This window comes from Haplochromis burtoni, unplaced genomic scaffold, assembly GCF_018398535.1.
Source record: "Haplochromis burtoni strain Fernald_Lab_line unplaced genomic scaffold, NCSU_Asbu1 Contig_54, whole genome shotgun sequence".
Classification (NCBI taxonomy): domain Eukaryota; kingdom Metazoa; phylum Chordata; class Actinopteri; order Cichliformes; family Cichlidae; genus Haplochromis; species Haplochromis burtoni.
In genome coordinates, this window is record NW_024582415.1 from 1491046 (window position 1) to 1515758 (window position 24713).

General features: G+C 39.0%; 1 protein-coding gene across 4 annotated transcripts in view; it reads left to right on the forward strand.

The window, feature by feature from the left end:
• The first annotated feature begins 530 nt into the window (after positions 1-530).
• The window catches only part of LOC102294648 (transducin-like enhancer protein 4), a 40682-nt gene continuing 16499 nt past the window's right edge, over positions 531-24713 (forward strand). The window contains exons 1-8 of one of the 4 annotated variants that reach the window (XM_014334277.2): positions 532-807; positions 1005-1198; positions 1529-1626; positions 3743-3806; positions 3951-3995; positions 18489-18551; positions 23271-23345; positions 23846-24047. In XM_014334277.2, the coding sequence (XP_014189763.1) occupies positions 1154-1198; positions 1529-1626; positions 3743-3806; positions 3951-3995; positions 18489-18551; positions 23271-23345; positions 23846-24047 (592 nt within the window). In that variant the 5' untranslated portion in view covers positions 532-807; positions 1005-1153. Of the gene's footprint in view, positions 1199-1528; positions 1627-3742; positions 3807-3950; positions 3996-18488; positions 18552-23270; positions 23346-23845; positions 24048-24713 lie in introns of all 4 variants that reach the window. The other 3 variants (XM_005924492.3, XM_005924491.3, XM_014334278.2) reach the window with 3 other exon arrangements.

The window sequence follows — 24713 nt, forward strand, 5'->3', positions numbered from 1 at the left end:
CCAGCCTGATATTGATGCCACCTTTGTGGCTCTAACATAATCAGTTTTTTATTTGTCCACCCTCTGTATGATTTACATAATGTGAAGTGAGAGATGAGGGGGCTGCATGAGAATTTAATTGCAGGGTTATAGGTGCAATCTGCGGACATGATAGCAGACTGTTTAATAGGTGATTCAATTAGGAAACAGGAGAAAAACATGAGACCAAGGGGTCATATGTTCACTTCTGCCCCAAAGTCTCTGGAAAAAAAGAAAGAAAAAAAAGAACACATAAGTCAACAGATAGTTTTCAGATTAATCCCTGTGACATCCTTTTGTACCAGAGCAGCCCCCACGTGGGGGTCTGCATAAATCGCGTCTTGCTGGATGTGATTGGATAGTTTATAGATGATTGGCAGGGGGGGGTGCAACGGAGCGTGTATACTTTTCTGTCGCTATTGGCTGGCTTTAATGGCCGCTCCTCCCTCGGACCACACACCATTGGCTTTGGGGGTTTCGCGAAGGAGCTGGGAAGTTGTAGTTCTTTACAGCAGACGCACATCTGTAGGGCTTATTATCGACTAATATGAATTAAACTACACGTCCCGACGTCGTGCTACGGGTCCTTGTAATTGTAGTGAATATGTAATTGAGCTCGTACGACTGGTTGCTTCTAAATTTGGCGTCGCGGAGGCAGGCTGCTGTAGTCGGAGAGGTGGTCGGTCGGCGGGTGCTGAATGAGGATGCAAACCTTTAACGGAGACTGTAGGAAATAAACCAATGAACGCGTGACAACGGGACGCTGTGGAGAAGCGTACTCGCAGACAAGTAGGGTCATGGTGTGCGAGATTTTAATGTTTTCTGTGAGAAATCTGAGAAGATAGAGGATTTGTTGTTAGTTCAGAAGGAGAGCGTTAAGCGCTTAGAATAAGGTGCTGAAGATTTTGGAAAAGACTGAGAAAATTTTTGCTTTTATTATTACGCTGAATGGACTTTTGAATTACTGTCTTGCTGTCTCTGGTCAGCCAAAGGTCCGAGGATGTCTCCACTCTTCGCGGAACCTGCATTTAGCCCGCAAACCAGCCACTGACTGACTTTTTACGCACGGAGAAAGCTCGGTTCTCACACACTTTGTTTTCGTGTTTTTCTGGATGAACATTGCAATACATTTTCAATGATTCGAGATCTGAGCAAGATGTACCCCCCGGCGCGGCATCCGGTAAGTACAGAACAGTAGCGGTAAGAGCAGTGTGTCAAAACAGCGCAGATTAACAGTCGCGCCTGATGCGTAATCAGTTTAGATCAAGTTTCCGTGCCACTGCGCGCTCTCACGGACAATTGCGCTCATTGTCAAACTGCCACAGCTGCATGTGTGTCTCTGAGTGTGCGTGAGTTAACGTGTAAGGAGACTGAGTGAAACCAAAAAGGCCATCCTTATCACAGAGGCCTATTGTCAGCTACAGTCCTGCCTGTGTGTGTGTCGTGACGCTGAACTTTGGTGGCTCAGTTCTTCCTTTCTTCCTTCGCACGCTGTTTGCTTTGGATTGAGGTCCCTCATCAGCCGGGACAGCCGTTCAAGTTCACTGTCACCGAGTCCTGCGACCGGATCAAGGAGGAGTTCCAGTTCCTGCAGGCGCAGTATCACAGGTAGGATTTCGGATACGAGCATGACATTTGGGCTGCACTGAAACATCAGCTCGTCAGCCAGAACGGCAGTAAACTTACGAACCGTTCTGCATTCCCCACAATAGAAGCGATTGCGAATTTGATCCCTGTTGTTCTGAGTGCGCATTAGAAGTAATTAGTGGGTTAATTAATCACTTTAATAGCTGGAATTAAAAAAATTAAATGTTAAAAAATGTTTACATGTAAAATGCACAATTAATAATTAATACATACGTTTGGTTTTAGATTATTAAATGTTACCTATAATATTTTTTTTCTTCGTAATTACCTTTTGGTTCTTGCACTTTTGGTCAGTTGAAACCAGTTTTCCTAAGTCACCTTGGATATCAGGAGCTTATACTAATGACCCCCTTCCCACCCATCCACACACAGAAAATGCTAACTAAAGAAATAATAAATCTAAAAGAATTAATTGATTGATTGACTGTGGATTGACTCACTGTAAACCGAAAAACCCGAGATAATGTTAAAGAAATGGTCGAGTTCTGTGCTGCTGTGTACTAGTCATGTATGAGTCACGAAGTATGACCAAATTATTAGGGAAATGTGTGATGCAAGAACATGAAATACAAGACAGAAATGTATTTTTTTAATTTAAGTTTCTATTAAGAAATACAGTATGTTGAGTTTGACATTTATATTCAGGGATGTTATATTGCTATTCCTCTCAAATGCACCATATGCAGTTAAAACAGTGGTAGCCTCTATTTGTCTAAGGTCCATCTATTACTAGTGACTAACCACGGGTAAACCCCCATCAACCTTTGCATGCATGCACATCTCTCTCTCTCTCTCTCTCTCTGCAAGTGCAAGTGGTGTGAAATACTTTTTTACCTGACATGATGAAGTGTGAAATACATTGCTCAGGGCTGAACCACAGGCACAATACCAATGCATAATAATCACCCACTTCTGGCCACCTCATAATTATTACCCAATCACCTGGTGAGATGAACCAGTGGTCCAGTTTGTTGGCCAGTCCTGAGGCTGAACTGGCTGAATGGTGCGCTGCATGCTTAATGCTACAGCCGCACAGATCAAACTCTTTCGTTCCACTGAAATCCAAAACGAGGGTGGCGCTGATCAGATTTTATTTATTCATTTTTTAAAATAGCAGTGAGTCAGACATACTCTGGGAATACGCTACAATAAGAATGACTGTGGTCCCACATGTTTCATGTTTTTTAAGGATGAATTTATTAGTATTTATTATTACGGTAGTTCTTATTTAGAAGAAATGTGAACATGTTATGGACCTTACTAAAACAATGAATCTCTTTGAGAATATTCCCCAACCTTAGAGTACAAATAAAGAAGAGGACACCGTCATCATCAAACTTAAATAAAGTTGAGGTATTAAACATTTAAAGTCTGGCAATGCCTCAGATTTTCAGCTGATTTCAGCATTTATATTTAAGCAAATGTTGAAATTTCTCATTTCTTTTCATGTTTTACATTGCTGTGATTGACGTGTACACGCAAAGGTTTTGATGATGATATAAACCCGATGAGTTCCTTCTTAAAAGATGCACAAAAACTTGAGGAGGAGCGACACACTGGCAGACACAAAAGAGTTAAGCTTTTCCGCAAAATGGATCCTAATGTTATGGTTGCTTTTTTTGTTGATGTTGCAGTTTAGGCTTTTACTCGCACTATAAGAATATATGATGAGGTTTGTGTGGTTGTCCATCGATCCATTAATTACTGCACTACACCTGCTGAGTAAGTGCCTGTGTCTGCAGAGGAAATTGCTGCATTCCAAACAACTTATTTGTCTTTCTTTTGTAGCTCTCATATTTAGAAATGCAAATTTAAAGTGGCAGGATGCAGTGACTTGCCTGCGCAGTATAGTGCAAGTATCATCTCTGCTTTCAGTTTGCTAAAGTCTTGTTTCATTCTCGCTCATCCTCTTTTATCCACTCCCTACAAAATAAGTCGGTTAGAAGTCAGAAGTCAGAAAAGATTTTTGGTCTTTTGGTTTTACTTTTGATCATGTGTTTGCGTGTGGCATGGATGCAGCTTGCTGTGTGTTTGATGGTGACACGTGCTAACAAAACATTTTCTATCTGTCTCGCAGTCTGAAATTGGAATGTGAGAAACTGGCCAGTGAGAAAACTGAGATGCAGAGGCACTATGTCATGGTGAGACAGCTTATTTCATGTGTTGCCATTAGTATTTTATTAGTGTGTGTGTGTGTGTGTGTGTGTGTGTGTGTGTGTGTGTGTGTGTGTGAAAAAAGAGGAACAGAGAAGACATGTTTGATCGACCTTGCTTTTATCTTTCAGTACTACGAAATGTCATACGGGCTGAACATCGAGATGCACAAGCAGGTAAGAGATGTTTTTACTCAAATGATGAAAAGGGAAAAAAAACAACAAAACAAAACATCTGACGTAAACCACGCTGTACTGTGTGACAAAAGGAATGCAAATGGAAATGGGACTTTTATTCCAATTTGTAAGTGCTTTTAAATTCTAAATATCTCACTGGGCAAAGTCCAGGAAACTTGGAGGCACTTTAATTTATTCACGCCATTACATAGGACGGCTTTTAAGCAGAGGACTGACATATCTCAGTTTTCAAAATGTCCCAGCATGCTGGTAATATTCTGGAAGAATATTTTTGAGGTCTTTACCTTTTGTCTTTCACCATTTTCTTTGACAGCGAAGGGTCATGTGCTTCCATAATACAGATAACGCAGCTGGAGTATAGTTATTGCTTTTTCTGGATGTCAAAGACTGCTATCAGTTTACAAAGTGCTCTGAAAAAGTGGCATTTCCAACATAAAACAAGTTACATTATCAATATGTTGATATTTACACACAAAATGATGTTATTCTTATTGCTTGGGGTTTTCTAAAATAGGATTAGAATTCCCAACTTGAGAAATGAGTTACACATCAAAAAACACTCCCTTCACGGCACACATTTAGCAACTTTCTGAATTATTGTAAAGAGTCATAGTGAAACGGGAGCAGCCCAGGATGAGGCCAGAACATCAGCCACCAACATTTAAGAATTTGATCCATTTGTCCCCTGTTCTATTTTCGAGCGGTCGGTTGCCTCGTGAGGTTGAATAGTCATTTCACATGCGAATAATAATTTCATCAGTTTAATTGAACAAGAAAATGGGCTGAAAAATGACTCAAGCGAACGAGGATTTGGCCTTTAACGAGCCTTTACATTATTGCTGCCTTTTTTAAACACGGAAGGTCATTAGCATAAATGTCTCTGTTAACCACACATCAGCTGCCAGGATAAATGAACCACAGCTAACCAGCTACACATTCATTTCCAGACAAATGGTGTGTGTAGTGTGTGTGGCTGTGTGCGCGTGCGTATGTGTGTGTGTGTGAGAGAGAGTGGAAGTGATAAATTGTTGGCCTTTGTCTTTCTGTGTGTGTGTGTTTTCTGTATCTATACCATGTGTTTGCTTTGCTGTGTGTGTGCATGCGCGCGCATGTGTGTGTATGTTTAACAGCCTGTACATACTGTACATGTTTACTCTGTGTGTGTGTGTGTGTGTGTGTGCACACGTGTGTGATTGTGTGTGTTGGTCTGTGTTTGCCTGTAGGCACACTGTCGTTGTTTATTTAGTTTTGTGTGCACTATTTGTGTATTTGTTCACATTGTGCGTGTGCTCCTACAATGTAGACATTTACTTGTGTGTGCTCTAGTGTTTGTTTCTGTCAGTACGCGTGTGTATTTCTGCGTGCAAATGTTGGACACACGTGCAGCTTTTTACTGCCACACTAATCAGACTCGTCTGATAAAATATGGGATCCCTACTATAAATTCCTGCTGGCTGCTGCTGTTTGTGTGTGCGTGTGCTGTGTTTATATGGGCAAGGCAGGCAAAATAAAAAGCGGTTAAATGTGGCCTGTAGCTCCGTGTGGTGCCCAATGATTTCTCTCAGAAGAGTGAATCCCTCATCTCTGCCAGCAGTGTGCGGTGCATGTTTTGTCCTTGTGTGAGGGAGAGACTTTTGGAAGCAAATGATTTTGAGTATTACACCAACATGCCCAGGCATAAATATGTGTTTTCTATCCATGGCATTAAATATGATGATACAAAGTATGTGGCTTGTTGAGTGGATGCTGAGATTGAAGAGAGGGGGGCTGGTGGTGGTGATGCTGAGGGTCGGAAGGGGAGGGCGGAGGACATTAAGGCCTCCACCACCAAGCGAGTCGCTAATTTTGCTTGTTTAGCATTTTCGGAGGGTAATAGGCCCATTGATTTTTGACTCTGCTCTGTGTTTTATTTACACAGAAGGGCCCCGGTGCCCGGGGAGTGAAATGTACCAATGCTCGTTAAAGAGAAATTGACTCGCGGATGGAAGAGAGGATAGGCTGTGAGGCAAGGGGAAGGGGGGCGAGGGATAAGGAGGGAGGAGGGTACGAGGGATGTCGAGCATGGGACTGAGCTGACTGAGAGGACAGCTAATCAATTGCAAATTAACAAAGCTGAAAGAGAAATAAAGAAAGTGAAGGACGAGGAGAAAATGGGTAGGAGAAGGGATGAGAAAGTGGTAAAAGAAGGAAGTAATAAGACGTTTTGATACTGAAGACTGGCAGCGATTTCAATGAGGTCTGACAGCTCATTTTACTGGTGCAGACAGGGAGCCATTTATTTCGATTTGAGGATTTTGGTCACATAGTGTTCCAGTGGTACTTTGAATTTGGGATTTTAGAAATGCATTGAGAACAACATTAAGTTAGTAATATAAAACTACAGTAAAGCTACTCCCTTATTCACAAGGTGTTGCCACAGCAGGTTGTTCCACGTGTTTGATTTTGCAGATTTTCATGCCAGGTTGTGTCAGAAAGGACATCGAGCCCGGCTCAAACCAGGGATCTTTTGCCTTATTAGACAAATGTGTAAACCACTACAGGATGGCAGCACTGTAATACAAAGTGACAGTATTTGCAATTTAAATCAGTAAGTATTTATAAAGTGTAAAACTTTCATATACATAGTTAAAAAGATCATCTGTTCAATCCTAAATTTCACTATGTAACAGTATTTTTACAGTAAAATTCATATTTGATGGTGAAAAAATGCAGTACCACAGTAACCACAGGAGCTGCACAAGATGCAAAGTTGGGTTTCAACCAGAAAAGCAAGGAGACCTGGTGTTGGTGAGGTTAACAGTTCACTTCAGGTTCATGTCATGACATTATCTGCTGCTAGTGTGAGGAGAGAGGAGAGGCAAATGATTTAGTCTGCCATGCTTAAGTAACATAAACATAAGTTAAATTAAACTCTTTTCTTTACCTTTTTAATCTTTACTAATGCTGTGGGGATGGTTTTTTTCAATTGTGAAAAATAATTAATGATAATAGTTGATTTATTACATGCATTAGCTAAAAACTTATTAAAAATACAACAGTCCCTAATGCATGGGTCCCAGGGTGGGAGGGTGTCGAATTTAAGGCCTAGAAACAATAACTGTGTGGTAATAACAGCAGAGAGTTCACAATCCAAGTCAGCTCCAGAATAAGCCATTTTCACTTCCATTCCCTCTTTTATGTTGAGGAATGAACGATTGTTGTTCCACGTTTTTCAGTATATAGCTTGTTCAGGGCTTCCATTCTGTAAAAGTTGACCTGAATTTTTTTGTGTATTTTTATTATGTGTAGGTATGTCAATCTTATAACACCTACACAATTCATCTGAAACTAGGCTGCATCATGTAGACATTATTTTACGGCAACAGAGAAAGCCACGTAATTGGGGGAACAAAAAGATTTATACATGTGGCAATGAGCCTTGTCAGTATTGGTCTGGTGAAAATTAATCAGGCTTTTGAATGTGTGGTTCTCTTCTCTATTGTAAGGCAGGGTCTTAGTTTGTGTGTATGAAAGAAACTTGTATCTCCCCACCACTGCCATAATCTCTGAGAGAGAGAGAGAGGTTGCTCTACAAAATCATAAATGTCTCAAACGAATTGCACTTAAGAAATTAAGTTTTTTAGTTATGTTATCACACACGTGCTGCTGCTATTCGGGACATTCTGCAAAACAGGCATGCATTTAGTGAGCTGAACAAAATACAGTCAGGCAGAGACATGCACTGCTGTGAGTTTGTGCATATCCTGATTTCACGCAGTTCAGACTTGAAAGTAATATGTAAATGTTAATTGGCCAAACCCAGTAAGTAAAGCAAATATGACCGGGGTGCTCATTCAAACATGAAGCTGAGACATTTTTATGCTGTCAGTTAAAGGGAGGAGTGCACGAAAGGGGCGCACATGTCAGACTGAAAGATGGAAGGAAAACTTTACATTAAGTGCTCCTTTCCTTTGAACTGTTTGTAACCTATCTGTATAGCACCCTTTGTTTTTCTTCTCTGTTTTTCTCCACTGATCTAGCTGTTTCTTACACACACCCACCCACATACACACACATACAGAGTCACAAAAGAGAGTAGCTTTTATATGGTGGGGTCCATTAGGTGTATTAGCTGGTGGTGAAAAGTGGTGCTGATGTGGTGCTTACAAAGCTCCACAGGGGAGATGGACATTTGATCTTCTTTCTGACCCAATCTGACTCCAGGGCTCTTGCCTGATCTAATTTCTTTTTTGTTAGGAGTTAAAGTGGGGCTTGTGGGGCTGTTTTTCCTCTCATATTCTTCTTCTTCTTATTACTCTTTTGGATAAAAATTCAACTAAAAAAACAAAACAGAACACGTTTTCTCTGTCACTAGCTTAGTTACCACCCCATTATCACAAAGAGATTTTTTTTAAAAGAAAACAGATAACAAGTGGATTATTTCTGGCAAATAATGAAATAATAAGTAAGAATTTCTGCAGAAGTCAATTTTTGTGGTCATGAAATTCAATAGCTCAGGAAGATCACACCATTAGTTGCATTTTCTCTGTATTGTTGAAGTTTGATGTTGCAAAGCTACTGATGAAAGATATTTTCTCTTTTTTTTTTTAACTGGTAGAACATTTCTGCACCGACTCACATACAGGTTCAAAGAAAAATCCAGTACCCATGATCTCAGGGGTTGCTGCTGTTTTATGTGACTGCAGACTCTTAACTAGCAAAAGGCTCCATAGATTGACTTAGTTTGAGTCCCAACCTCAGTGCAATCTCTGGCCAGTTGTTTCTTATTTTTGTCAACAAGGTGAATACTGCGTGTTAGAGCTGGGCCCTGATCATTGCAGAAACAAATTCTCCAGGTTTGCACGAACTGCAGGACATTTTTTTGGGAAAAAAGGGAGCCTTGCTTTTTTTGCTTTGGTCTCTTCAGGGTGAAAAGACGTGTTGGCCGAACGGCCTGACATCCCTGCACTCTGGCCGCCAGACACAATATTTTGCCATTGATGTAAAATGTCACCTGAAATTGGTTGTGTTGCCTCATGGAAAAACACCTCCATTTCCTTTTCCGCTCTGGTGCTTTTGTTTCTGTTCGGATGCCAATATCTTTGGGTCAGTTCTTCCAGATGTTGGTTGGAGTTGTTAGGGAAGATCTGCATCTTTACAAGTGATGTTGTAACTTTGAAATCTTTCAAAATAAATGCTTATACACAGTTACATCTATAAGCTTTTGGACAGTGGCAATTTTTTGTGTCATTTTTGCATCTCTACATCACCACATTGGATTCTAAATCAGACAATGTATTTACAGTGCAGCGCTTCAGCTTTAAGTCGTGGAATTGACTAAATTCCACTTTTTGTAGCTTTGCACGAATTGAGGTCCAAAAGGTTGTGATGGAGGTAAAGGTGACCATAATTAGGGTGAAAAAACAAAATAAACCTATTAGAGAGATAATAATGTTATGAGTGTCAAAAGAACAATCTGGTACTTTCTTAAAAAGCAGAAATCCACTGGCCAGCTTAGCAACATCAAAAAGCCCCAGAGTCCTCATAAGCCAGTTAAAATGGATGATCACAGATTCTCTGCTTGGTTGAGAAAAACCCCTAATAACATCTCTCCAAGTCAAAAACACTTTTGAGGAGGTGTTGTTTTGGTGTTTTACTGTCACACTCCAAAAGCAAGGGACACCTTAAGTAGTATAACTGTCTACAGTGCAAATCACTTGTTGTGTTTAAGAAGAAGAAGGTCAGATTAGACTTTTCCAGAAAACACTGAAATGACCCTGCACAGCTGTGGACAGTAATCTCTGGACAGATGAAGTCAAGATTAATTTGTAACAGAATGATGGGAAGAGAAAAGTGTGGAGAAGGAAATAAATGGCTCGTGATTCGAAGTACACTATACTTCATCATCTGTCAAACATTGTAGATGTTTTGGCCTGGATATATTGGAACTGAGCTACTAGTGTTTATTCACGATGCGACTTCTTATAGAAGTAGCAGGAAGAATTATGAAGTGTGCAGGGTTATACTTCCTGCTCAGATTCCACCAAATGCTGCAAATGTGATTGCAGAACTTCACTGTGAAAATGGACAATGACCCAAAGCATACTGAAAAAGGAACCCAAGAGTTTCTCAAGACAAAGAAAGTCAGTCACCTGATCTAAACCCTACTATTTGCTTTTCAGCTATTGAAGACTAAACTAAAGACCGAAAGACCCACAAACAAGCAGCAGCTGAAGGCAGTTATATAAAAGGCCTTGCAGAGCATCTCAAAGGTGGAAAAACAGCATTTGATGATTACTTTGGCTTCTAGAATTCAAGGGGTTGTGAGTGACTGTTAAAAACAATTCTCAAGTTTGAAATTATGTTAGTTTGTCCAATTTCTTTTGAGCCTCTCAAAACTGGGGACTGTGGATTAAAATTACTCTCATTTTTAAACCAGTAATAAAGTACTTTTGTTAAACTCCTTGAATTAAAACTGAAACAGTCACATGTTGATTATTTGATTTGAAATCCGTGTCGGTGATGGACAGAGAAAAAACAAACTTGAGAGAAAACATTTTGCTTTCTTAACTACAACAGTTTTTCTCTGCAGTTCTCAAACACTTTACATTTTACACTGCTGTAAAAAGAAGAGATGATGAAACAAAGTGGTAAACATGTCCCTGATCCAACTTTGAAGAAATGTGTCTGAAGCATCAATAAGTATATATTTAAACAAATCTGAGTTTTACACTATGTGATGTCTTTGTTCTTCAACAAAGAACAAAGACATCACATCAAATGTTGTCTTTGTTCTTTGATACACAAATCATTGTATACACAACTTTTTGGGGGTTTGTAGCATGTCGTAGCCTTAGGCATTTTTCTCTGTTTACTAAGAAACAAAAATGCCCAACAGTTTCAATAATCAAATTCAATTGTGGCCTTATAGAGAATTGCCAAATAACTTCCTGGCTGTAAAAAAAAAGAATGTCTTCCTTTCCTGCTTTCATTTTCAGCACTAAAATTTAAGGCGCCCTTTAGTAAGGCAGTTGAACATCAACTAGCTTGGGTCTGATACACACTGAGCAGCTCCCCAGTGCGTGAATGTGAAGAAGAGTCTAGCTGAGAAAGGGCATGTGTGCTCAGCAAGTTTTTCCTGTATAAACATTAAATATAAAATTAAAATGTCAGTGTTTTAGGTCCTCTATGCCGTCTTGTTATGCATTAGAAGGTAATTTGAGGTGTACATGACACTAAATGGTTTCCTTTGTGTACTTCCTTTGCCATCCTAAAGATTACTGCAGGCTCTTAATTTACATCGTCTAAAGCAGGGATGTCAAACCCATTTTACATTGTGGGCCACGTATAACCCACTTTGATGTTAAGTGGGTTGGAGCAGTGAAACTCTGCTTTCTGTCAGTGTAAGGAAGTTTAACTATACATTTAATCCCTGAGATATATTAAGTTGTTAGCTTCTTGCACAGATTGCCTCTTAATTATAAGAATGGACTGCTTGTCTAGAGCTTGTTTGCTTTGATGTAGTTTGCCATTGATAGGGGGGGCATACAGTAAATACGGTTACAGTATGTCCTCTTCACAAAGCCGTTGGATTAGTCTTTGGAAAGCCAGTTGTGGCCCCTGAGCCTTTTGTTTGACACTTCAGCTCTAAAGTTTAGCACTACTGATGAAGAAATGATAAAAAGTTGAGTGTCAAATATGTTTAAAGGTATTTTCTAACACAGTGTCATAATTTGTGAGATATTTGTAAGTGAATCATCAAGAGTAAACACTGAAGAAGTTATTCTGAATCCCCTTGAGTTAATAACCCCTCAGGTCTCCTAGTCTCAAGAGTGAATAGGCTCGCTTTGAAGCAGTCCTTCTGTTTTTTTCATATGGTTTTATATATCCATGCTGCCTGGTTGAGTACTTTAAAAATATATATATTTTCTAGATAAATGCCTTTTCTGTGGCTTCTACTCTAAACTTGTAAAATCTTCACTTGAGCTAGTGCTGCTTCTTTGCCATTATATTTCTTCATACTTCAGCCTTGGTTGAAATAATGTGAAAGTCAGCTTCCAGCCAGTGGCAGATTTAGATATGTGATGGGCAAGTCCACCTCCTTTAGACCTTGCACTGGCAATTTTGCGATTTTTACTGAGTCCTAGCTTATTTTTTTAGTCATCACCTGGCATGTAGGGCTTTTATAGACTTTTGTTTGACTAGACGATTGAGACGAGACACAGCTGCTGCCTGCTAAATGGTGACTTTGGGAGAAATCGGGGAAACTATTTCAAGCTCCTGCATTAAGTATTCTTTAAAAAATCCAAATAACATAGCCTCTGCACATGGATACGTTAAAAGGCTTTTACACACTGCCTCCAGATAGTCAAGATCTCTGCTTACTTAGTGCTTACATTTATTCACCTTGATCCACAGGTCTTGTGGCACTTTCGCCTTTGCTTGCACCTTTCCTCTTTACACTTCAGGTTTTGCTAGAGCTTGTTGTAATAATTTGTTCAGATTGCAGAATTGCATATATGCACTGAAAAAAGAGCATATAGGATTTACTTAATTCAATAGTGGACATTGGTTGCACACAGATGTTTTGCTTTGGCAGCAACTTAAACAACTGAGTTAAATCAACACAACTTATTCATAAAATGCACAATAAACCTGTGCTGTGCTGTGTTGATAAAATGTGCTTGAAACATGTTTAGATGAAGTAAGTTGAGCTCTTGGAATATTTTAATCTTCACAATTTTCTCACTTTATTCCAACACTTTTTAATAACTTTTACCCCAATACTACTTGGTCACTTAAATACTACATGTTGTCTTCATATTACATAATGTTCAACAAAGTCTAGAGTCTGGCTAACATTATGTTAGGGCATAACCCAGAAGTTATGCCCCAGCCTGTATCGTAAAGTAAGAGGCAAGGTACACTTGGACAGGTCGCCAGTCTATCACAGGGCTACAACACAGAGACAAACAACCATTTGCACTCACATTCATACTTATGGGTAATTTAGAATCAACAATTTACCTATCCCCAATAACTGTATGACATTAAACTATGTGAGCAAACCAGAGTACCTAGAGAGAACCCACTGCATATATTCTTGCTGTGACATAACAGCACTAACCACTGCGCCACCGAGCTGTCAATCCAGGCTTAACAAAAGTAGGAAAGCTATTACAAGGCTTGATGCAGAATTTTCTTTACATTTGTCCTTGACACGTTAAACCACAATAAATAGCAATAGCATACACGTGGTGCGTGGATAGTTGTCTGCCTCTTATAACCCCAGTGAGTTTCCTGTGGTTTGAAATCTCATGTGATTTTGTGAGCCCAGGCAACTAACCACTCTTACTAGATTATATCATGTCTTCTCAACAAGAACAAATTAAGTTGTTGAATTTCATACAGATCCTACATGGTTTAATTACGTTCACCATAGAAACATGAAATTATTTTGTCCAAATTACAAATGAGACTTTTATAAATGTAACAACCACCCAATTTTCCTTTTTTGAGTGTGGTTTCATCCACTTTATGTATGGTTTAATGGGCCAAAACGCCCTCTCGTCTATTTCTTTGCCAATTTCCTGTCATTCCATCCTGTTTGCTAGAGTGACCTAACAAACTAAATGCACAGTGTTTCTGAATGATATATACCCCATGCATCAGTTTTCTAAACTTCTGTCTTCTGAATAACTGTGATTCCCTACACTTCATAAACATCTCTACCGTCTGTTCAGGTCCATCTGACCTGTTCTGGTCAGATGGCACAGAGGTGGTTTTTCTAAAAATGACTATTTCTGCTTGTCCTTTAATGCTGAGATGAGATTGTCTCTCTGAGAACATTAAAGTGTTCTCACTAAAGTTCTGGGTCACATCATTAGTCAAATTTGAATTTGAATAGACTTGTTAGTCACTCCGTTTTGACAATCAGTTACTTGTTTTTATTAAAGTTTATGTGTCTCGTCACAAAAATAGGGCACACTTTGAGAAATAGTAATTAGGAGGAGGTTTTATTGTTCTCAGTGTTTTGTCATGGGTTAAAGATTAAAGATAAACTGATTAATCAAGTATTCATATACTGTAAACGTTAGAGTTATTTGAATGTTTAACAATCAGTCGACTATTAATAATTGGTAGTGATTAATATTGCAACCCTAACAACCTAATGACCCAAACTGTCTCCTTATACAGGCTCTAAAACGTCTTTTATCAAAGTTAGTTGAAACTTTATGATAAAAGTTGAAATAATGCTCAAACCAGCTATTAAATAATTAGCTAACATTATGAATTGCCATTTCTTTGTTCATTACCAGTTAAAAAATAATAAAATAACCGTTACTCGCCATTACCTTTGATTCAGTACTTGATTGATTTATGTGCTTTCAAGTTTACTAAACAGAAACAGAGATATTGTTTAGGACTTAGAACTTAAATTGTCACCAGCAGGCACACGTGAATTTGGCTTTGATGGGAACTGACTCTATAATGTTCATGTCATCACGAGAGGAAATAGTCAGTTATGTAGTTTTATGCACTTAGTGTTGCAAACAAAGAAGGTGATGTTCATCTTTGTGTACCCATTAGTATGCGGTTCTGTGTGAGTCTGAGTCTTTTGTCTGTGTTGGCGTTTGTATTTGAGGTGCACTACTAGCACTCCCTTTGGGACAGTGGATCAGGCAATTTCCTGTTAAAAAAATTCTACCTGATCTAGAAAGAGAGAGTGCTGTGTAATCTTTAAAAGCTAGCCCTTGGGCTCAGTATAAAACATCTGATGAATACAGAGAAGCTGGAGTGTGTATGTGCATGTGCATGTATTTGCGCACACGGTTGTGTTTATGTGTCTCGTACTGCCGCAGCGTTGCTTGTGCTGCTGTCTGAAGCCTATATTTGCCTCTGAGGGCTCTGTTACCACTGATGCCAGAGCAAAGTTCACCTCTGCCAAGGTTATGTACATAAAACAAGTGCTTGGCAAGGTTACGGATGTAACTTATATATTTGTGTTGGCCTTGGAGAAATTATCTCAAACTCTGATTGCTTTTTTTCAGTAGCCAGGGTCTTAATTTAATGTGTTAAGTCAACAAAAATGTTACACTTTCCTTTATCTGTCTGCAAAGGATTACACTTTCTATACTCCACGTTCTCTCTGGGTTTATGTTTACAAATCATCCATTTAGCTTAAACTGAATAAAGCTCAAAGAGTGCAGCAGAGAATTACCTTTCAGGGATGTAGAAGGATAAGGAGTAAATCTGATAATGTAACGTTGGACTTTTGAGGCCAATAATGAGACATTTAGCTTTAGCATAGCAGAATTTAAATGAATCAAATATAATTGCTATAATTTAAAGAAATAAATACACATCCAGTCTTTACAGATGAAAAATGGATATGTCATAGCTTTCTGATTGGCATATGATGAAATTATGATGCCTTTTAAAGTGGCCTACATCTTGTTGAAAACTGTCTCTCAGATATCTTTAAAAATCTGCAGAGGTTGTCATTACAAGTGACTCTAACACCCATTAAATGTTAAGGCACAGTTTATCAGTTTATTTCAAATTAAGTGCTGTGATCATTCCTCTGGTACTTAAAGGTTTACTCCAATTAGTTACAGACGAGAGTCACTTTAAAGGTCTTGGTGAGTTTTATGGAATTGTGAGCGATAGTGCATTGTGTATGTGCTTTTTCCCACTATGTTGCAGAGCTAAGTTGGCTTGCCACTTGACCAGTGTTCTACAGGGGTACTTTAAACTTCATCTAAGTTACTGTGTCCATCTCTGAAGCAGCACCCACGCTGGAAGCAGGGCAGCGACTAGAAATCATAGAATGTGAATAATATTTGGCTATTTCACGCGACTCCAGGTGAAACCATTGGCAAAGTAACCTGGGCAGAACCCAAGATAAACTTTTGACAACTTCCAGGCAACTGATTGAAGGGACTACCAATGAGAATGCAGTCTAATATATGACCTAGTAGTAAATTCATTAGAGGGTTATAGTTAACAGATGTCAGCTTCAAAGAGACACGCAATGAGCAACTTCCTTGAAGTGTGGCTGAAACTTTATTCATTACCCTTTGGTTTGTTTTTAACTTTCAACATGCACTTCATGAGTAGCTTTACATATTGTTTTACACCACTAATACAGATTATTCTGATTTATACTTAGTTAAACAAATCTATATTAAGTCCTTACTAGTCCATTGTTCTGATCTGGTCATATCAAATTGGGGCTTGTTCAGGAATTAAACGCGATCTCTGTACAAAGACATGACCTAAGCACAAATCTGTATTGTGATTTGCTTTAGGCTAGCAGCAGAAGACTTCTTTCAGTGCTACTAGGACAATAATCTTAGATTAAAGTAGTGAACTGTCCATTGTTGGCGGTCGTGGCATATTTGGCAAAGAAGAATTTGTAAAAAGAGAGACACTCTGCTGCACTGATTCTAATATTTTTTAAATAATGCACATTGTGAGTGTTACAGGAGTTCAGTGCTGAATTGGTGCAATTCCCCTTTTATATCTCAGTTTGATAATGTTGATGTTCCATTTTGCTATCAGCTTCCATTACAAGTCTCTTAAACAACCACTTTGTTCGATTTTGTGCCTTTTCTTTCACAGAGTGACACTTTTTTTTAATTATTATTCTGTCAAGAGGCTTGGATGGCAGGTTCCAAGGTAAATCTTCAGCATCTTAGCAGAAATGTTGTTTGATTATTCAAAGAATTCAGCTGCATTTGTTTTCGAAGTTGATAAAGTTCACCAACACTGCAAAAAAGATTTGGAACTAAGAGAGAATGTCCATGTTGAGAGAGGGTGAAAATATAAGGAGCGATAGACATTTTTCAGGATACATCAGGATAAGAGTACATGAATGCTTTATTCTTCCTCATTCATGAAGTATGTGTGCAGAGCATACACATTAAGCCTGTTTGTATTTGTGTGTGAGGTGCATGCAAATTCGTTTTACATTTAAGTGATAAAATGGTAAAAACAGGAAATGTATGACGTGACTGTTTCTATAAATGTGTTAGAAAATCTGTAAAACGGTTTTGTATTTTAGGCGGATGAATGCTTGTGTGATTGGGAGCTTTTGTCTTGCTAGTACCAGTTTGGAGCCTTTACTTTTAGAATCATTTGAATCCTTTGTCGCATAGATTTAACAAGGTGTTGGAAAATTCCTCAGAGACTTTTGTACTGATATTTCAGCTACACGTGAATGATGCTAATCTTCCACCACATCCCAACGGTTTTCTGTTGGATTGAGATCTGATGAGTACAGAGAACTCATGCTCATGTTCAAGAAAGCAGTTCGAGATAGTTTAAGCTTGACATGGCATGTTGTGCTGCTGGAAACATCCATCAGAAGATGAGTACACTTTGGTTATAAAGGGATGGACATATTTGCTGTGGAGTTTAAATGATGCTCAGGGGTCCAAAGTGTGCCAAGAAAAAGTACCAGATACCATTACATTAAATTGAGACTCATGAAAACCAAGACTGAGAAACACTCTTTCAGTCTTCTATTGCCCGGTTTTGGTGAGCCTGTTCAATCTGTAGCCTCAGTTTCCTGTTCTTAGTCGACGAGTAGTATGCAGTGTGGTCTTTTGCTGCTGTAGCTGATCTGCTTCAAGGTTTGACATGTTGCATATTCAGAGATGCTCTTCTGTATTACTGCAACAAGTGGTTATGGCAAACATGCCACATTCAAAGTAGCTTAAATCACCTTTCTTCCAAATTCTGATGCTCAGTTTGATCTTTAGCAGGACATGTTGACTGTGCTTACATGCTTATATACACTGAGCTGCTTCTGTGGTATTGGCTGATTAGAAATCTGTTTTAATGAGCAGTTGAACTGGTGTACCTAATAAGGTTACTCCTTAGCAAAAAATTAGGCTTAGTAAAAAAGTTGTTGCTGTTTAGAAAATGCTGGTTATGGGTTAGATGCTTAGTGACTTGAATATGTGATAATAGTGATGCTCTATATTTTTGCATGGAAATGTCTTCCTGTAGTTTATGAAACTTTCAGATATTATTTCTTGAATTTTCTGCTTTGGTTAGCAACACTTTTTTTAAGACTTATGGTGCTTTTCCTCATTCACACAACATTTTACAGGGATATCTTTGTCTGTCCAGTATCCTGTCATAGCATAACTTAGAGTTTGTAATCAATCTGCTCTACCTCCTGAGTTAGAGTTAACTAAATATTCTTGACATTTAAAATACACAAGTTCCCGTGCACCCAGAGATTTGTTTTGGAGGAAACACACTAGATATTAAACACATGTTTATGAGAGATGTTCATCAAATTATTAGTTTCATGTGACGAAGTAAACAGGTCTTGAAATGAAAGTTATGTGAGCTATTACTTTGATATAAACTGAATCAGGAATTGAAGGCTGTGTGAACAGGATGACGCCTTCTTGTCTGCTAGAGAATTTAAACAAATTTAAAAAATGACTGTGTGCTTCCCACTTCTCTGTCTTGCAGGCGGAGATCGTTAAACGGCTGAACGCAATCTGCGCCCAAGTCATCCCCTTCCTCTCTCAAGAGGTAAGACTCAAAAATGCCTGTCACTGTGAGTTAAGAAGGAGGTGGGTGAGAGAGAGTCAGAGAGCGGGAGGAAGGGAGACAGGAAAGGGGAGAAGTGTGTGGTGGATTTTAAAGCAAGAGAAAGAAAAATATGGGGACACGCACACACACGCAGACACACACTCGTACAGATTATCCTGGGCTAATCCCCCCTGCTCAGGATAGACAGATATGCTCTGAACTTATCAAATGTCTCCCACTAACATATGCAGGAGCCAGCGGCTGAGTGTGTGTGAGAAAATACTTTTTGTGTTAAAATACATTATAATTGTGTGCACATACAGCAGTGGGTGTGAGAAGTGTTTTTATGCAGTGTTTATTGTGAAATTTTTAGGTGTGCGTGTGTTGAGCTGATAAATCCTTCCTCTGAGGAGCTGACAGTGTGTGTGTGTGTGTGTGTGTGTGCTGAGGGGTGGGAACAGCAGGAAGGAGTGAGTGTGGACTCCAAAAGCTCTCCTCCAGATTAGCCATGGATTAGGAGGGTTTAGGGTGGATTAGGAATAATGGCATTAGACTGTGGTGCTGCTACACAGCCCTGAGGCCTGCAGAGAGGGGAGGCAGGGAGAGGAAGCTGCTTTGTTTTGGTGCACAGCCTTGTTTACTGCATGTGCAAGTAAATGTAACACATTCATATTATTGTTGTGCAGCAAATCACATCGACTGTGTCTGTGTATTTCTGGTGAAAGTGCTTTGTTTTCTATTTTTATTTTTGTCATTTTCTGATAATGTTTCATTGGCCTTTGGGGCCATGTAAGTATGATTGGTCCATTTACAGCAAAGGCAATAAGTTTGTGTTAAGTCAGTTGACAAAAATGTTATTTCTGACAAATTTATAAAGAAAAAATATACTTGAGTAAATAAAATCCCCCAATGAACATAACATATAAATAGAATCATTATCATGAGGCAGATTTTATGTCTCTGCCATAAAAAGGCTCCTTTTTAAAGATCACATATGCATTCCTTTATTGACATTTACATTTGCAAGTAAGGTAAGGCAACAAAAGTGCCATCTGTTTCTGAAAGTTTTGGAATAACTACGTCCTTAAAGTGGACCAGTTATACTTTTTCTTATTATAACTCTTTATCAAACAAGTATCATACATACCAGCTGGACTTATTTTGGAGTTTTGGCTGTAAAATTACAAAATAATTCTCATATTTCACCAACCATTTAAATTTTCTCTCTTACCTATAATGGTTGAGGAGTTACAGTAATGTGAAGCACACATGATAGCATCTAGTTGGAGCTAATTTTTCTGTACTTCAGGAATACAGTGGGAAACCACGACACGCAGAATATCTCCATAAATGTTGTCTTCTCTTCGTTATGAAACCATTTCAATTTTATCTCTAGCACATCGCTAACAGAGTTATGATCATTTAAAGCAGCGGTCCACAACCTTTTTTGCGCCACGGACCGGTTTATGTCCGACAATATTTTCATGGACCGGCCTTTAAGGTGTCGTGGATAAATACAACAAAATAAAACTAGTACCGGTACCGAAAAAAGAAGATTTATTCATAAAACACTAGAAAAGACCCAGGGAAACCGAGTTAACGATAAAAACGATAAACAAATAACGATAAAAACCCTGAAAACCATAAATTTCACACACGAGCCTCAACTCTTGCAGCCCGGTACCAAACAACTCACGGACTGGTACCGGTGCGCGGCCTGGGGGGGTTAGCTGATTTAAAGAGCACTTGTAAGCACTTGGGCACACCACCTGGCCGCTAGTTAAACTATGGATCTTTGTGATGTCAAAGAGAGGAAATATTCTTAATATGCTCTTCTCAGAAGTGGTGGTTAGGTACTTGGTCATGTCTGGTACACAGCTCTGGCGATGTGCATAGCAGGGACCCAGTCCACCTGCTTCTCCTACCATCTGTTTTCAAGGTGCAGTTGGGTGGGGTGAGGAATTACGCTAAGCTATTGTAGCAGTTTTCAAAAATGAAAATCTGAAACTGGAAATAAGCATAATTTGTAAAATCTGGCATTTAGTTACTCGTTATTTACATGTTCCTCGGTTGTTGCCATATCCCCAGTGAGGAATCATTCCTCTGATTTCAAGGTGTTCATGTGCTTTTGAGTTGGAAGGGACACCAAGATGTGTTTAAGTCAGTTGCTCAGAGTAAAAGAAAAAGACATGTTGTTCTCTGCGAATAACTGCTTTGCCTGACTTCTTACTTGACTTACCTCAAACAAATACCTCCATGCTTATCTAGTTCCCTCCTTGTGGTTAACAGCAACCAGATATTTACTTAAACTCACCATATTTCTATGTATGACATTAACAACTCAGCAGATCATGTATCAAAATTTTCTGAGCTGATTTCTGAGCTCTTCATTTGAACTTTCTCAGTCAGAAAGTCAGTTTTTGCTCTTGTCAAGCTACCAAATGAATGCACAATTAATTTGATATAATAATTTTAGTAAATTTTGTCTGCTTTACTGTGTTGGTTATTAACCCGAATAATTAATCACTGAATAGGTAAAACCTAAAAGTATTTTGTATGATTGTATGAGCTTTTGGCTACTCCTTTATTTCCCAAGGGGGCCACCACAGTGGATGGATCCCCATATTTTCATTTTGGCACAGATTTTATGCCAGATGCCCCTCCCAAAAGAACCATCTCATTTATCCAGTTTTACAACCAGCACTAGGAATACATTACCGTGTAACCTCCACCCCGAGGCTAGATTTTTGTCCCCTCCAAGTCCCAAAACAGGTGTAACGTGAATATGTTAATCACTAAACAATCGAGCCACAGTTTTGCTGTGATTGCAGGTATTGTTTCATATTTGAAGTCAGATTTTCCCTTACAGTTTTACAAGAAATCATAAGTAACCAATCCTCTTTAGGCAAATACAAAAACAATGGTGAAACAGTTATTCTGTAAGAAAATCTACTTCAGTGCACTGAATCCTTCGTGCCATCTGAAGGCAACAGAATATGTACATTGGTAAATATAGAGCCTCTAAATTCAGACATCCTCTGTCAGAGTGCAGAGGCATTATGCAAACTATCACTGATTATCTACGTTCAGTCCTGTGCAAATTTTAACAGGCTGCTAGGATACGACCCTCTACAACTCCATCTCATTAGTATCGCGCATCATGTTGTCCTTCTCAACTTTTTTCAGTTTTCTCAGCTTTTCGTATTTACTCTTGAAATGCATCACAGTGTCTGAGGTAGACTTATTATTTTGATTTCTTTCTCTTAAATGCCCCCCTCCCTTCAATACCTCTTTGAAAATGGTTTACCTCACCAAGCCTTTAACTTATACTAGCAACATCTGCACATCTAAAACTGCTTCCCCAAGCGTGACATTCCAGTGGAGCCTATGGTGTAACAATATACAAAGAAATGAAAAGCATCTGCACAGATTGAACTCTAGTGTTGATTATACGACTGATTTTGGATTGTTCTATTTTTTTTTAGAACTGTTGCATAAAAAGTGTTTGGCACAATTTATATAGTGGATCATTCCATGTGTGTGTGTGCGTGCGTGTGTGTGTGTCACATTCAGGCAGGTTAGTCTGAGCCTGCAGAGGTGTAGCTGAACTCGATGGTCAGGTTCATTTCCACACCTGATAAGCTCTTTCATCTCGGGCGTACTTTGATGTTTTGCGCTCCTGGATGAATCTCGCTGCTCTCTCACTGTCTGGATCTGTCTTCCTCTCTCTGTACCCTTTGTATGACTTTGCCCTGTTAGCTGTCTGCCTCTCTTGGTACCCATCTTTTTTCCCTATGTGTTGAACTTTTTGGAGCTGTTCAGTGTCGAGACGTGTGAGCAGACTGAGCAAAAATCAGAAAACAGTGCTGCATAAAATTTTAATAACAATCTCAAATCAGAAACATTAAACCAATCACAGAATCCACAAAATATTGTACGAGTCTGTAACTGAATTTTTGGCCACTTGTAATACACGTCTTTAACTGCTTCCTTTGGACATCCACTTGTTTGTTTGTTTTTTAATTCTCCTCCACGTAGAGGAAATCAACCAGCCTGTGCAGGTTACACTTGACTAACTAGTATACCCTAATTAGCTGCTAGCTGCTTCTTCTGCCTGATGACTTTTAATGAATGCACTGATGGGTGTCAGATTCTGAAGCGAAGCACTGAAGTGCAGTCTTGATTCAATGGCCTCGGGGAATCTTGTCTGTCTGGCGTTTGACCTGATTCTGGTCAGAACCTTGAGTTTTAATAAAAAGGAAAAAATATATATCAAGTTTCAGGTGATTTTATAGCACGCTCGTGTTACTGAACATTGATATCTGTTTTAATGAGATTGACATATTTCACAGTCAGTACATTGTTAATTCTGAAGAAATTGCAGGCTGTGTGAAGTTACAGTGTGCAACTAACTGACAGCTGTGAATAAGGTTTGATAGGCAAAGCACAATGATGGATTCAGATGGAAAGCAGTTTAAAAGATATCACAGAATGCATTAGAATGATTGCTGTACGCATATGCAAGTTCAATGGGATGAAACGAGATAAGTTCCTGCTCATTTTACGTGTCCATTCCAGTCCATTTTAAATATTGTTTGAATTTTGTAAAGATGTTGTTTGTAATAACTATAAAATTCTTTTCATATCATTCTTTTCTCCGTCTCAGCTGCTGTTTCAGTTTCAGTTTGTTTGTTTTTTTTGTTTCTGTGTGTCTCTCAGCATCAGCAGCAGGTGGTGCAGGCAGTAGAGAGGGCCAAGCAGGTCACCATGGCTGAACTCAACGCCATCATAGGAGTGGGTGTATTACACACACACACGCAGACACACACAATTAAATACAAAATGCATAGATTATTTTTTTACAGCAATGTTGGAAAATAGCTTAAGAGATTAATTGAAAAAGAATAATGTGAGGAGAAGAGTAAGTACAAAGTCAGATGTATTCATAATAATATACAATAAAACCAAAGTATTTTGTATAGTAGTAATAGCTAACTTCTTTCTGCAAGAAATTTGAATGTTTTAGCATCTTTCACAGAAATTGTCAGTTATATAAATATCACCGTTTATGTTGGCTGATGAATCAAAGGTTTTGGTGTTTTTGATAAAATTAAAAAAAGTTTATCTGACATTTAACTATTGTAGCTGTAGTCTACATGTTTCAGTTGCTATCTTTTCCCCACTCACTTTGAATTCGTTTTTCTTTCCTTCTCTTCCCTTTTGTCACCTACTTATTTGTATTTTATCATGCATGATCTTTCAAGTCTTAATTGGTGTTTCTGTGTCTGGTTCAGCAGCAGCAACTCCAGGCTCAGCACCTCTCTCATGGCCATGCCATCCCTGTCCCGCTAACACCCCACCCAGCGGGCCTTCAGCCCCCTCTGCCTCCTGGGGCCAGTACTGCCAGCCTGCTGGCTCTGTCCTCTGCCCTGAGTCACCAGCTGCCACTCAAAGATGAGAGGAAGCATCACGATAACAACAGCGAACACACACGAGGTGAGGTCTGCTCTGTGTGTGCTGTTTTTATATAGCAGGTGTTGATTTTGGTTTGTGCGTGCTTGTTTCTGTGTGAGTCTTGGTCTCTTCATGACTGAAATTACCCTTGCATTTGTTACATCTGCTTGTATGTTCAAAGTCACAATTTGAGTTTTCAAACTACTGCTTTAAGGTTTACTCTAATTATGGTTTAGTCAAAAAGCGAGTTACCTGATTATAAGGGGCAAATTCTTACACAAGGTAGATACAAAGATACGCTCTCAGTTTGTTTACTGTAAAGGCAAAAAGAAAGCACACCCTCTGTCAGTTCTAAGGTTTCCCCAATTGGGATAAACCTATCTAGTCTTTTCAGCCAAGGTGTATCAGGTCTTAAAATCAGGTAAACACAATCTCAGTTAAATAACAACAGATGATATATTGCATCATGTCATTATTTAACAAAAACTAAGCCAAAACGCAGAAGCAGCCTGTGAAAAAGCTTCAATAGCTTGTAGAACCACCTTTGACAGCAATAACTTAAAGTAATGCCTTCCTTTTGACAGTCTCTCACATTATTGTGGAGGCATTTTTGCCCACTCATCTTTGCAACATTGTTTCAGTCACCTGAGATTTGAGAGCAGACCTATATCTCCTGCTCTCTAAAGGTCCTGCCATAGCATTTCAGTT